Genomic DNA, 10,965 nt, shown 5'->3' on the forward strand with positions numbered 1-10,965 from the left:
ACGCTGTCCATCTAATCTGACTGAGCTGGAACTGTTTTGCAAAGAAGAATGGGCAAGGATTTCAGTCTCTAGATGTGCAAAGCTGGTAGAGACATACCCTAAAAGACTGGCAGCTGTAATTGCAGCAAAAGGTGGTTCTACAAAGTATTGACTCAGGGGGCTGAATAATTACGCACACCCCACTTTTCAGTTATTTATTTGTAAAAAATGTTTGGAATCATGTATAATTTTCGTTCCACTTTTCATGTGTACACCACTTTGTATTGGTCTTTCACATGGAATTCCAATAAAATTGATTCATGTTTGTGGCTGTAATGTGACAAAATGTGGAAAAGTTCAAGGGGGCCGAATACTTTTGCAAGCCACTGTATTTGTCATAAAATCAAGATACATCTTACTCCATTAAACACTTCAAGCCTGCATACACACCATATTTTGAAGATGTCTAAACTTCTCCAAATCTTCTCTTGGCTACTTTCACTATTTTTTTTTTAATATTAAAATAGTAAAAGGACAGAAATAACAGAAGTTGGTGGAAAGTGTCAAGTACAACACAAAGATTTCTGGATAGTTCCATCCTAATGTGACACAGTGCATGTCATAAATTTGCAATAAAAAGATCTTGATGTATTTTTGTATTGGTTGTACGATGAATAAGATATTTTTGACTCTTTGCAGTTTATTTTGTTGTTGATTCCTTAATTTTTGTTTCATTTTGTTTGTTTGTTTTTGGCTTCCCAGGATTGTCTGTGGCAGTTAAATTCAGTGGACTATGGACAGTGGACTATAGTTTATGTTTTCTGGTTGTCTGCGCTGGGCTTTTCTGTTTGTTACAAAGATTAAAAATGGATCCTGGATTGGAAGAGGAACAAACCAAATTAGAAAGAGGAACAAAATGTTGCAAATCAGACATTATTTTTTACATGCTGTGCATCATCAATTTTATTGCGCCAGTTGATGGATTTTCCCTGAAGACTTGCAGAATCAGCTACAGTACGGCCATATGTGTCGGGAGTAAACTCAGAGCTGTTCCTGGAGATATTCCCTCAACTGTGACAGGCCTCGATTTAACTTCTAACAGAATTTCAACAATACATGCATCAGACTTCAAAGAGCTACTAAATTTGACTAAGTTAGACCTTAATATCAACAGCATTTTACAGATAGAAAGCGGTGCGTTTGCCAATCTAAGTTCTCTTGAGACATTAAATCTAAATAATAACAAACTTGTTACACTGGGAGAAAATGTTTTTGATGGCTTGATTTGCCTCATTGAGCTAAGAATTAATAAAAATCGCATTAAACAAGTGGCATCCACATCTTTTAAGTCCATGACAAGTTTAAAACTTCTGGACATTTCTCATAACAACCTGCACCACATTACAAAAGTTCAATTGATATTGCAACATCTGCCACATCTACGGGAGCTGGTAATAAGCAACAATGATTTAACCACTTTTCAGTCATTTGAACTGACAAACAAATCATTAGAACTTCAGTACCTTGATTTGTCAAAAAATCCCCTCACAGTCTTCAGGATCACTGCCGATGTTTTTCCAAATCTCACCTGGTTTAAAATTGGGAGCCCAGCCAGAAAGAAACAAATGATATGGGACGTGCAAAACAAGACATTTCTAAGTCGTGTTACTACTCTTGACATTAGTGAGCTTCATTTGGGTCTTGGGGACATGGAAAGGTTGTTAGAGTCAGTGAACTCATCGTTAACTGTTCTGAAAATGAATGCAATGACACATAACCTGACCACACTGATCAACATTTCCTGCACCATCCCAACAATGAGGACTCTGCAACTTCGAAGCAATAAGCTCAGCTTTGTTAATGCATACTTGTTTAAGTTGTGTATTAATGTAACTGAGTTAGTTCTGACAGACAACAAAATAAAAAACATCCACGATGATGCTTTCAGATCCCTTAAAAATTTAAGGATTTTAACACTGAGTAAAAACAGGCTTCCATTGGTTCCAGCTGCAACAAGGAATCTACCAACTCTTTCAGAGCTGGATCTCAGCACCAATAACATCAGCACACTGGACTGCCATGATTTCACCAATCAGACAAAGCTCAGGAAGCTTTATCTTTATCAGAATTCAATCACAGCTCTGAAACCGTGTCTTTTCAAAGATTTAAAAGGATTACAATCTCTAAAATTACAGACAAACCAAATAACTAAGTTGAATGGTGCTTTCAAAGAACATTTGCCAAACCTTACACAGCTGCATTTGAATGGAAACAAGCTACCTGCTATCAAAAAGGATGCATTTAAAGGCTTGCACTCCCTCCAGAACTTGTCATTACACCAAAACGGAATAAAAGTACTTGAAAGTAAGAGTTTCAGTGGACTGACAAATCTGACCCAAATTAATCTACAAAACAATGATATTTCACAAGATGAACTAAACAAAGATGTTTTCAGTCCTCTGATTAATTTAAGGAGACTGGATTTGAGTGAAAATCATATCAATTACAAGAAAAGTAGAAATTTGCCTGATCCTCCATTTTCTCAGCTGTCCCATCTAGAGGAATTGCTTGTTTTTTCACAACACCACAGGTTGCATAGTTATCTGCCTGTGAATTTCTTGCAAGGTTTGACCAGTCTTTTGAGTTTCAAAGCCAGGAATATCCGTATTGCGTCTCTGGACAAAGACACCTTTGTTTACACGCCACAGCTGCAATTACTTGAACTTTCTTCAAATGAACTTAAAGAACTCCCTCCAGATCTGTTTTTCCCAATTCCAAACCTTAAAAGCCTTTACATATCCAGGACAGCTCTTTACTCTCTAGACTTCCTTAAAGATGCCAACCTCACAAAGCTGGAGTTTCTACAGGCAAGACAGAATTTATATTCAGTTATTCACAATGAAGATATAAAATCCCTACCAGCTCTGACTTATCTGGACCTTCAGGGCAATGGATTCACCTGCAACTGTGATAACAGCTGGTTTCTCTCGTGGGCAATAAATGACAGCAAAACTCAAGTTTATGATGCATATAACTTTTCGTGCAACTATCCACAAGAATTCAAAAGTAAGAAGCTGTTGGACTTCGACACCAGCTCCTGCTCAGCTAACACTGACTTTATTTGCTTTGTTCTCACCACGTGTACAATCCTATGCTTGATGGTGGTGTCCTTCACTTACCATTTCATGGGGTTGCAGCTGGTCTATGCCTATTACCTGTTCATAGCTTGGCTCTTTGATAAAAAGCACAAAAACAAGAAAACTCTTCATCAGTACGACGCCTTTATCTCCTATAACACCCACGATGAGCCTTGGGTCATTGACAAGCTCTTACCAAAACTGGAAGGAGAACAGGGCTGGAGACTGTGCCTACATCATCGAGACTTTGAACCAGGTGAGATGCAAGTTTGAATTAAAGTTAAATATTAATGGCTTGACAAGTGGGATGTCTCTTAAAATTGTGTGTTTGTCGGTATCTCTGTTTAATCCCATCTAAATTATTAGATTCAGTACATTTTCTAGAATGCTTTTAGAAAAATGTAACATCATTTGACTTATGCAGTTATATCTGAAGTGGCAGTTAGTCTCTCTTTTGATCATATAATTGCACTATCTAACAATTATCTGGAGACAATGAGGGCATGTTGTTAGAAGCTTTTGCCGTCAAATGTGTACTTTCATATGTACTCCAGAGGGTGTCACTATACTACTTTACTAAAAAGCTGAGGATACAAACCTCATGGTTTTATTATTGGCTGTGTTTTTTTCTTCTCTTCATTAGGGAGACCCATCATAGATAACATTACAGATGCTATTTATGGAAGCAGGAAGACCATTTGTGTTATCAGTCGCAAATACCTCGAGAGTGAATGGTGCTCCAGAGAGATCCAGGCAGCCAGGTAACCTGTTGGTGCACCACAAGACTGTAGCAATAACATTAAATTATAACATTGAAATTGAAAGGTGTTAACGGTGCTTTTATGCTAATGTCAACAGTGAGTGGAGACCACGGCACAACCAAAGTTACTGCAAATACCGTGCCATGAAAAAGCATCTGCCCCTTTACTGATTTCTTTTCTTTTTACATATTTGTTACACTTACATGTTTCAGATTATCAAACAACATTTAATATTGGACAAATGTAACCAAAGCAAATACAAAATTTGTTTTTTAAAAGATGATTTAATTTATCAAGGGGGAAAAAAAGCTTTCAAACCTACATGGTTGAGTTCAAAGTTGAGTTCAAATTCACTAACCATACCCAGGTCTGATACTCCCAGACCTGATAAATCAATAATTTACTTAAACAGAACCTGCCTGACAAGGTAAAACATCTCAAACAGCAATTCACCATCCAAAGATCTAAAGAAGCTCAAGAAAGATAAGAAAGTCAATGACGCCTGTCAGTCTGGAAGGGGTTATAAAGACTTTGGGACTCCAGCGAACCATGGTGGGAGCCATTATCCACAAAACTTGGAACAGCAATTAAACTTCCCATGAGTGGCCAGCCTAACAAAATTACTCCACTTTTTATTGGGAGTTACAGAATTAGAAATGAGAATATCAGAGAGACCGCTCAGGTTGACCTGTTTGGAGACAAAGTTTGAGAGGCAAGGTTAAGATGGCTTAGGAGGTCACATAGGAGGTTCATGGATGTGAAGCAGGATGTGCTTAACTGCATCTACTATATGTGGCAGAAGAGGATAGGTTGAGATGGAGGCAGATGATCCCCTGTGGTGACCCCTAAAGGGAACAGCTGAAAGAAGAGGACTTGACATGACTGTGTTCCACTATGTGATTTTCTGACCTGTGCAGTACTGTACAGTTATGTTACACCGGCATGCTTAAAATTTCATTGATTTTTTTTTGCTAGCTTTTAATTTCCTCTTTAATCTGCCATGTTCACAGTGTTTTATTGTATTCTCTTAAAACATGTTTATTTCATTTACTTTTGTATTATCTTCATTACTTTACTCCTTTAAAGAAAGTACTTATGCATCCCTTTTCTCGCTCTTATCTTTAGTTTCCGTCTGTTTGATGAGCAGAAAGACGTACTCATCCTGGTATTTATGGAGGAGATTCCCAGCTATCTGTTGTCTCCTTACCACCGCATGAGAAAGATGCTAAAGAAGAAAACCTACCTGAGCTGGCCGAGAGCTGGAGAGCACACCGAGCTGTTCTGGGAGAAACTTTGCCAGGCTCTGGAGACCAGAGAAGATCCAGAAGCAAAGATGTTACTTCTCACTGTGTCAACTATGCCATGAGGAAAATATAACAATTTTTTCTCTATCTTTTTCTCTTTTGTAAAGGTTATAGATTTTATTTTTATTTTTTAATACCATAATAATAGTATACAGTGTTCTGATGTTTCATTACTTTAAAAGTTTTGAGTTTCTCCAGCAAATATTTGAAGTTTTACTTACTTACAAAAATGTTGGTTTTAAACAGAACCAATGAAGCAAGAAAAGATGAAACAAATGTCTATGATAACTTCACTGCAATTTCTTGTTAATCAAAGTATTACAGAGTCAGCATTTTGGTCGAGTAAAATGCTGCACATAATTCATTCAATCATACATCGTCTTTTTGTATTACTGAAACAAAGAAGTTCTGCAAGAAGTAAAAGACAATGATTGTCAACTGAATATAACTTACATAATAAATGACTGAGAATCATAATGAATATATAAGAATATCTTTGTCATGGTCCTGAGTCTGCCGACTCAGTGTTTTGTGTTTCTTTATGCTTTTGTTTATTCTGAGTATGTATTCTGTTATGATTTGCCATTTGTTAGGGTTCTGTTCTGTGCCTGCCCTGGTCCCACTTCTGTGTTCTGTCTGTCTATGTTGTCACACTGTCTGTTTGTGAATCTGTCTGTTTAGTTCAGTGTCTTGTCTGGTTCTCTGTGTCTGAGTTTCCTGTTTTATTCTGAAGGTCCCCGTCTCATGTGAGTGTGTTCAGTTTACGTTTCCCCTGTCCCGTCGGCTCTGATTTCTCCCAGGTGTGTTGCCCTCCTGTCTCTCATCCCCTGATTACTGCTGTGTGTATTTAAGCCCTGTGTGTTCTCCTGCTTGTTGCCGGTTTGTCTGTGTTCCACGGTGTCCTGTTCCTTGTCTGCGTCTCTCTGCCCCTCACCCCATTTGGTATCATCTCAGGTTTGTTATTTAGTTTTCCCAGTTTAGGTTTCTTTAGTTATTTGTCATCCCTCACTGCCTGTTTTGCCACTACGCCACTTTGTAAATAAACGTCACTCGAATCATCAGTCATCGCCTGCATTTTGGGTCCTCATTCTCTCAACACCTCACGGCTCCCCCCGGCAGCAGTGACAATCTTACTATATCTATCGTAGATAAAGGACACATTATATGTATAATAAATGCAAACAAAGCCTTTTAAACAAGTCTAAAGTATAATATCTCTCTTGGTTTAATTACTAAGCTTGTTTAGTCACTGGTGATAGATAACAATGGAAAATCAAATTTCATGCACTGTAAAAGTAATTTCAGTTCTTTTCAAATTTTATTTCAGCCTTCCTCATTGAGATGTCTGTTGTTCTTTGGCTTGTGTGAACTTTGCACCCTCTACTTATGTCAGCGTTATTAGATAGGTGGTTCACCCACAGGTTTGTTTATTGAAGAGTTAGGTAGTTAAAGTTAACATAACTCATAAAACCATCCTGCAACAGATGTACCAAGTTAAGATACATTGGAATTATCCAATTAAACCGCTATTTCTCTAATAGGTAACACATTTTGTCCATCTATAAGGGCCTCCCCACAGTTACTAAGAAACAAAGTTTATTAAATTAAAATCATATGGATAGTAAGATACAAACTAGTGACTGACAGGATACAGTCATCAGAAAAGTGTTCACTGAGATCATAGAGTGAGGCAAGACATTTTCCCATGTCTATGCAACAAAAGGCTTCACCCCTTGCTGGCCATTAGAAAGAAAGCAGGTTTATAACTCTTCTACAGTGGCTCAATTTTTCAGACTTCACAGTCTATGTGAATGAACTAACCTTAAACATATCCCTTCATTTGTGATCATATTCCTTCCATTCTGAATATTTTGTTCTATGAAAAATTACATTAAATAAAGAACATCTTTAATTTATATTCCAGTTATACAACAGGAAAAAAATTGATGTCCTTTTGGGTTTCCAATGTTTAACACTAGGATTTAAACCTTTTAAATAGAGATGTAACCTTATAAATATGGTATTGTACATATTTATCACTGTTTGCTAATCACTATCAGCTAATTTCTTTTTATTTAGGATCCTTTTGCAGCGTGATTAATTCTTTTTTTTTCCCCCGATGTACAAAAAGGACAAAAATTTGACAGCATGTGGTTGCTTGTGGAGTCCATACAGACAGACATGTGTTTTTATCAAATAACTCTTTTAATAAATTCTCTGACAAATATTAATTACAATGAATATCTCACACTTTCTGAAAATACAGGGTTTTATATTTCATTTTCTTCGGAAAATAAATCAAACAATAACACATATAACAAAATAATGATATTTTGCATTACTTTCAAAAAAAGCACAAGTTTTTTTTGTTGAAGCACTAAAGCTTATAGCTCACACATGTATTAAGAATACTACTCTTCCCTGTTTATAAAACAGAACATATATAAGGAAAGGTCACACAACAAATTATATTTATGTGTAGAATTACTATTATGATAATATTAGTGCAGATAAGAACACTTAAAGAGAGTTTAAGCGGATGCATTGTTAGAATTTTCTTTGGTGGTCTTCCTCTTTTTTTCACTGCAAAAAACAAAATCAATGAAATAAGATCAGTTTGACTCACTGAGCAGCTGAGAGTGAATATAACGCACAGACAAACAATACACCACAGGGGCCTTTATACTTACTCAAGACACTTCATCACTTTCTGGGTCAACGGCTTTGATGGGTCGGCACACACAAACCTTCCTGGAGCATGAAAACTGTTGGGAAAGAGGATGAAAGCAGTCATTTACCCTCAAGATACAGTTTCTCTCCATGGAGTTTCATTCCAGTGTGTTAGCTTGATTATAAACTGCAGAGCGTCCTGAACTTGTCGTGATTGATTTTTAGTCACAGATTAAATGCTGTTTTGCTATTTAGATACACAAGGTTTAGTCAGTCCGAGATAGTGGAAATGCCAAGCACACACATTATCTTTTCACCACAAGGTGAAAAATGTGCAGATAAGATATGTTACACAGAATTTATAACCAGACACCAGGATGAAAGATTGGCATTAGTTCTTGCTGTTTTTGTACATTTTTTCAGCCACATTTGCACTTCAGGTGTATCATATAACTGGTTAAGTTTCCTATCTATAGTCTTTCCTTAAGAATACCACTACTTAAGCTGCCCCACATAAACTGATTGAACAGATATTTATGAGCAGTCTTAATTCATTCCCTAAACTTCTTAAATGTGAGCATTTCTCTTTTTATGTAATAATAATACATTTGATATATAAACTTTTCCATAATCTACAATCTTTGTACAGAGTAAACACAATAACTTCAAAAATGCACAACTTGCTTAAACTTCAACTTGACTACTTCTTAGAGTTTCAGTTTGTTAGATGTCTTATTTCCTCATGAATCTACCTGCTTTTATCATGCTACACTTCCATATAAACTGTTATAACTTACATGATGGCGTTGATGTCACAGGCGTTATTGATGTTCTGAATGGTGTAACCCAGAATCCGTTTGCAAGGAGGTTGACGGTTGGAGTACCTCAGGCAGCAGCTCGCTGTAAGCACACACACACACAAAGAATCCACTATAAATCACACTTTTAACTTACTACTGGCAATATTAGTGAAAGTGCATTAAAATATTAACTAGTATGAAATACCTGATTGTGCGCTGTCAAAAAAGTTGATGATAATGACGAGGGAGCACAGAGCTACCATGAGACACGTTTTCCTGCTTGCCATGGTTGATGAGCCGACTCAGAGCGTTCACTCTGCCTTTCTGTGTCTGACGCTGAAAAGGTGTAACACCTGAAGGCGATCAGAGAGAGTGTGACAAGCGCCACTTGGTGATCACTCCTTTAAGTAGGCCGCCTCTCGGAATTTCCCGTCGGGCAGGATTGTGTAATCCTTTGTGGCATTGTTAAAACACTGGAAACAGAGCAGGAAATAGAAAAAATTCCAGCTGACCCTGACAACTTCAGAAATATAGTGGGAGGAAATAAAGTTAAAAAAAAAAAGTTAAACATTGGCAGCCTGAACTATGAACATGGCAGGCGCTGGACTCATGTGCAAACTGATTCCCTGAAGAATGAATTCCAAGTGAAAACAGATATCAGGAAAGTACATTTTTAAAGAAGTATTATATGAATATATGTCATATTCTATACAGTTGGAATTACTTTTTGAAACCAAATGAGTCACCTCCTGGTAGCCATCATTAATAATGCAAATAAACATTTGCATTTTTGTTGTTTTGTTTCTTACCTGTTCCTGCTTAAAGCCCATAGCACTGCTGGATCTGGAGTGGTCTATAATAAGTCAAGCAGCTTAACTCTTATTTCATTCAAGGGAGACATGACGGGAATAACAGTCTTGTAAGTTTTGTACAAAATGACAGAGAATCTGCTGGGAAACCTACTACAAGCAATTGGATTTTGAACAATTTGGAGGGTTTTTTTTTACTGTTATAACAAGTCATTTATTAGGCCTCAGTTAGACAGGCCTATTGGGTGGTGAAAGTTTGCTGGAGGTTGTTAATAGTCACTAGGTGAAATTGGTCGTAAAAAGGGTGCTAGACCAAAAACGTCCTTGCGATTGCTCCTGGTTGCTAATACACTGCCGCAGTAGTTTGCATGGAACTCAGTGAAAACAGATATCTTGTCATGCAATTATTCACTAACTTATCACCAAGTGGTTGCAAAACGTTAAAAAAAAATTGCAGCCACTCATCAACTGGACCATGTGGTCACTGTCTGGTCAATAGACCTGCATGATTGCTCTCAGACACCATTTTGGTAATCCCCAATCTCCAGTAATTACTTGGAACCGTTCGAGGGATACTTTCCCATGAAATCAGTGGTTGCCGGGCAGTCATGTAGTCTCAGTCACAGGTCACTGGTCACTAGGCCTCATGTCTCAGATGAAGTGGAAATCCAACGTCCTTACACTGCCTTTGTTGATTTTTTAACGGTAAGATCTTAGTTTCCCTCAAAACTAAGAATGTGGCTTGAATGTTTTATGAAGTCTAACTACTTTCGACCAGCTATTAAACAATATTGAAGCTAGGCAAAAAGGCGACTTTGAATCCTTTAAGCCTCTTGACCTCATTACCAGCTATTCTGAGCAAAATAAGAGATAAGATAAGATGACCTTTATTAGTCCCACAGGTGGGAAATTTGTTTCGTCACAGCAAAAGTGCAAAGTTATGTAGCAGAAACTAGAAAACACTGAAATGCAATAAAATAAAATACTATATACAATAGAATAAAATAGAATAATATATACAATAGAATAAAATAGAATACAAATGCTATATACAACTGAGTAAGAAAATACAAAAGTACAACTTTGTCAGAAAAAGAATTGCACATATAGCAGCCTTATTGCACATGTGTGGGTTTGTGTGCTGATAAGGCCAGCTTGCAATGCCATTTAACTGCAAGCAAATGATTAGTAGTTTATCAGTGAATATTAGCATCTTGCTATCTAAAGACAAAAATGCTTTTTGTGGCACTAGTAGAATGCTCCTGCTGGGGTTGAATAAAATTCAGCTAAATGACCAAAACTACAGTTCCTCTAGTGGCCACTTGAGGTTAGTGTCAAGAGCAAGTATCAGCCAGCTGTTGGGTTTTTCCACTTAGTATATTTTGTTAGATTGCTGCTAGCCAAATTTAGAACATCTATAATCACAGTTAATTAAACCTTGCTAACAAGCTAGCACACTGGCATTAGGTTATTGTTTCCCATATCTACCCCTTTGTCTAAAAATA

General features: G+C 37.1%; 2 protein-coding genes across 2 annotated transcripts; one reads left to right on the forward strand and one right to left on the reverse strand.

Moving 5' to 3' along the window:
* Window positions 1-845: 845 nt before the first annotated feature.
* On the forward strand, window positions 846-5,243 carry LOC134634118 (toll-like receptor 13). Its single transcript, XM_065471646.1, has 3 exons — window positions 846-3,372; window positions 3,760-3,877; window positions 5,003-5,243. Exons 1-3 carry the CDS (start codon window positions 846-848, stop codon window positions 5,241-5,243), a joined length of 2,886 nt encoding a protein of 961 aa, XP_065327718.1.
* A 2,159-nt stretch (window positions 5,244-7,402) lies between these two features.
* ccl20b (chemokine (C-C motif) ligand 20b) lies at window positions 7,403-9,012 on the reverse strand. Its single transcript, XM_063484254.1, has 4 exons — window positions 8,857-9,012; window positions 8,649-8,751; window positions 7,872-7,946; window positions 7,403-7,764 (listed from the first exon to the last, which is right to left on the reverse strand). Exons 1-4 carry the CDS (start codon window positions 8,936-8,938, stop codon window positions 7,713-7,715), a joined length of 312 nt encoding a protein of 103 aa, XP_063340324.1. The 5' UTR covers window positions 8,939-9,012; the 3' UTR covers window positions 7,403-7,712.
* Window positions 9,013-10,965: the final 1,953 nt, after the last annotated feature.

This window comes from Pelmatolapia mariae, linkage group LG9 (genome assembly GCF_036321145.2).
Source record: "Pelmatolapia mariae isolate MD_Pm_ZW linkage group LG9, Pm_UMD_F_2, whole genome shotgun sequence".
In the NCBI taxonomy this organism is placed as follows: domain Eukaryota; kingdom Metazoa; phylum Chordata; class Actinopteri; order Cichliformes; family Cichlidae; genus Pelmatolapia; species Pelmatolapia mariae.

What these genes read in the sequence shown, in the direction of transcription:
- LOC134634118 (XM_065471646.1), top strand. Translation starts at nt 846, where the DNA reads ATGGATCCTGGATTGGAAGAGGAACAAACCAAATTAGAAAGAGGAACA. An exon ending in TCATCGAGACTTTGAACCAG is followed by an intron (nt 3,373 to 3,759) that starts GTGAGATGCAAG and finishes TCTCTTCATTAG; the next exon opens with GGAGACCCATCATAGATAAC. An exon ending in AGAGAGATCCAGGCAGCCAG is followed by an intron (nt 3,878 to 5,002) that starts GTAACCTGTTGG and finishes TCTTATCTTTAG; the next exon opens with TTTCCGTCTGTTTGATGAGC.
- ccl20b (XM_063484254.1), bottom strand. Translation starts at nt 8,938, where the DNA reads ATGGCAAGCAGGAAAACGTGTCTCATGGTAGCTCTGTGCTCCCTCGTC. An exon ending in TTTTGACAGCGCACAATCAG is followed by an intron (nt 8,752 to 8,856) that starts GTATTTCATACT and finishes GTGTGCTTACAG; the next exon opens with CGAGCTGCTGCCTGAGGTAC. An exon ending in TGTGACATCAACGCCATCAT is followed by an intron (nt 7,947 to 8,648) that starts GTAAGTTATAAC and finishes CTTTCCCAACAG; the next exon opens with TTTTCATGCTCCAGGAAGGT.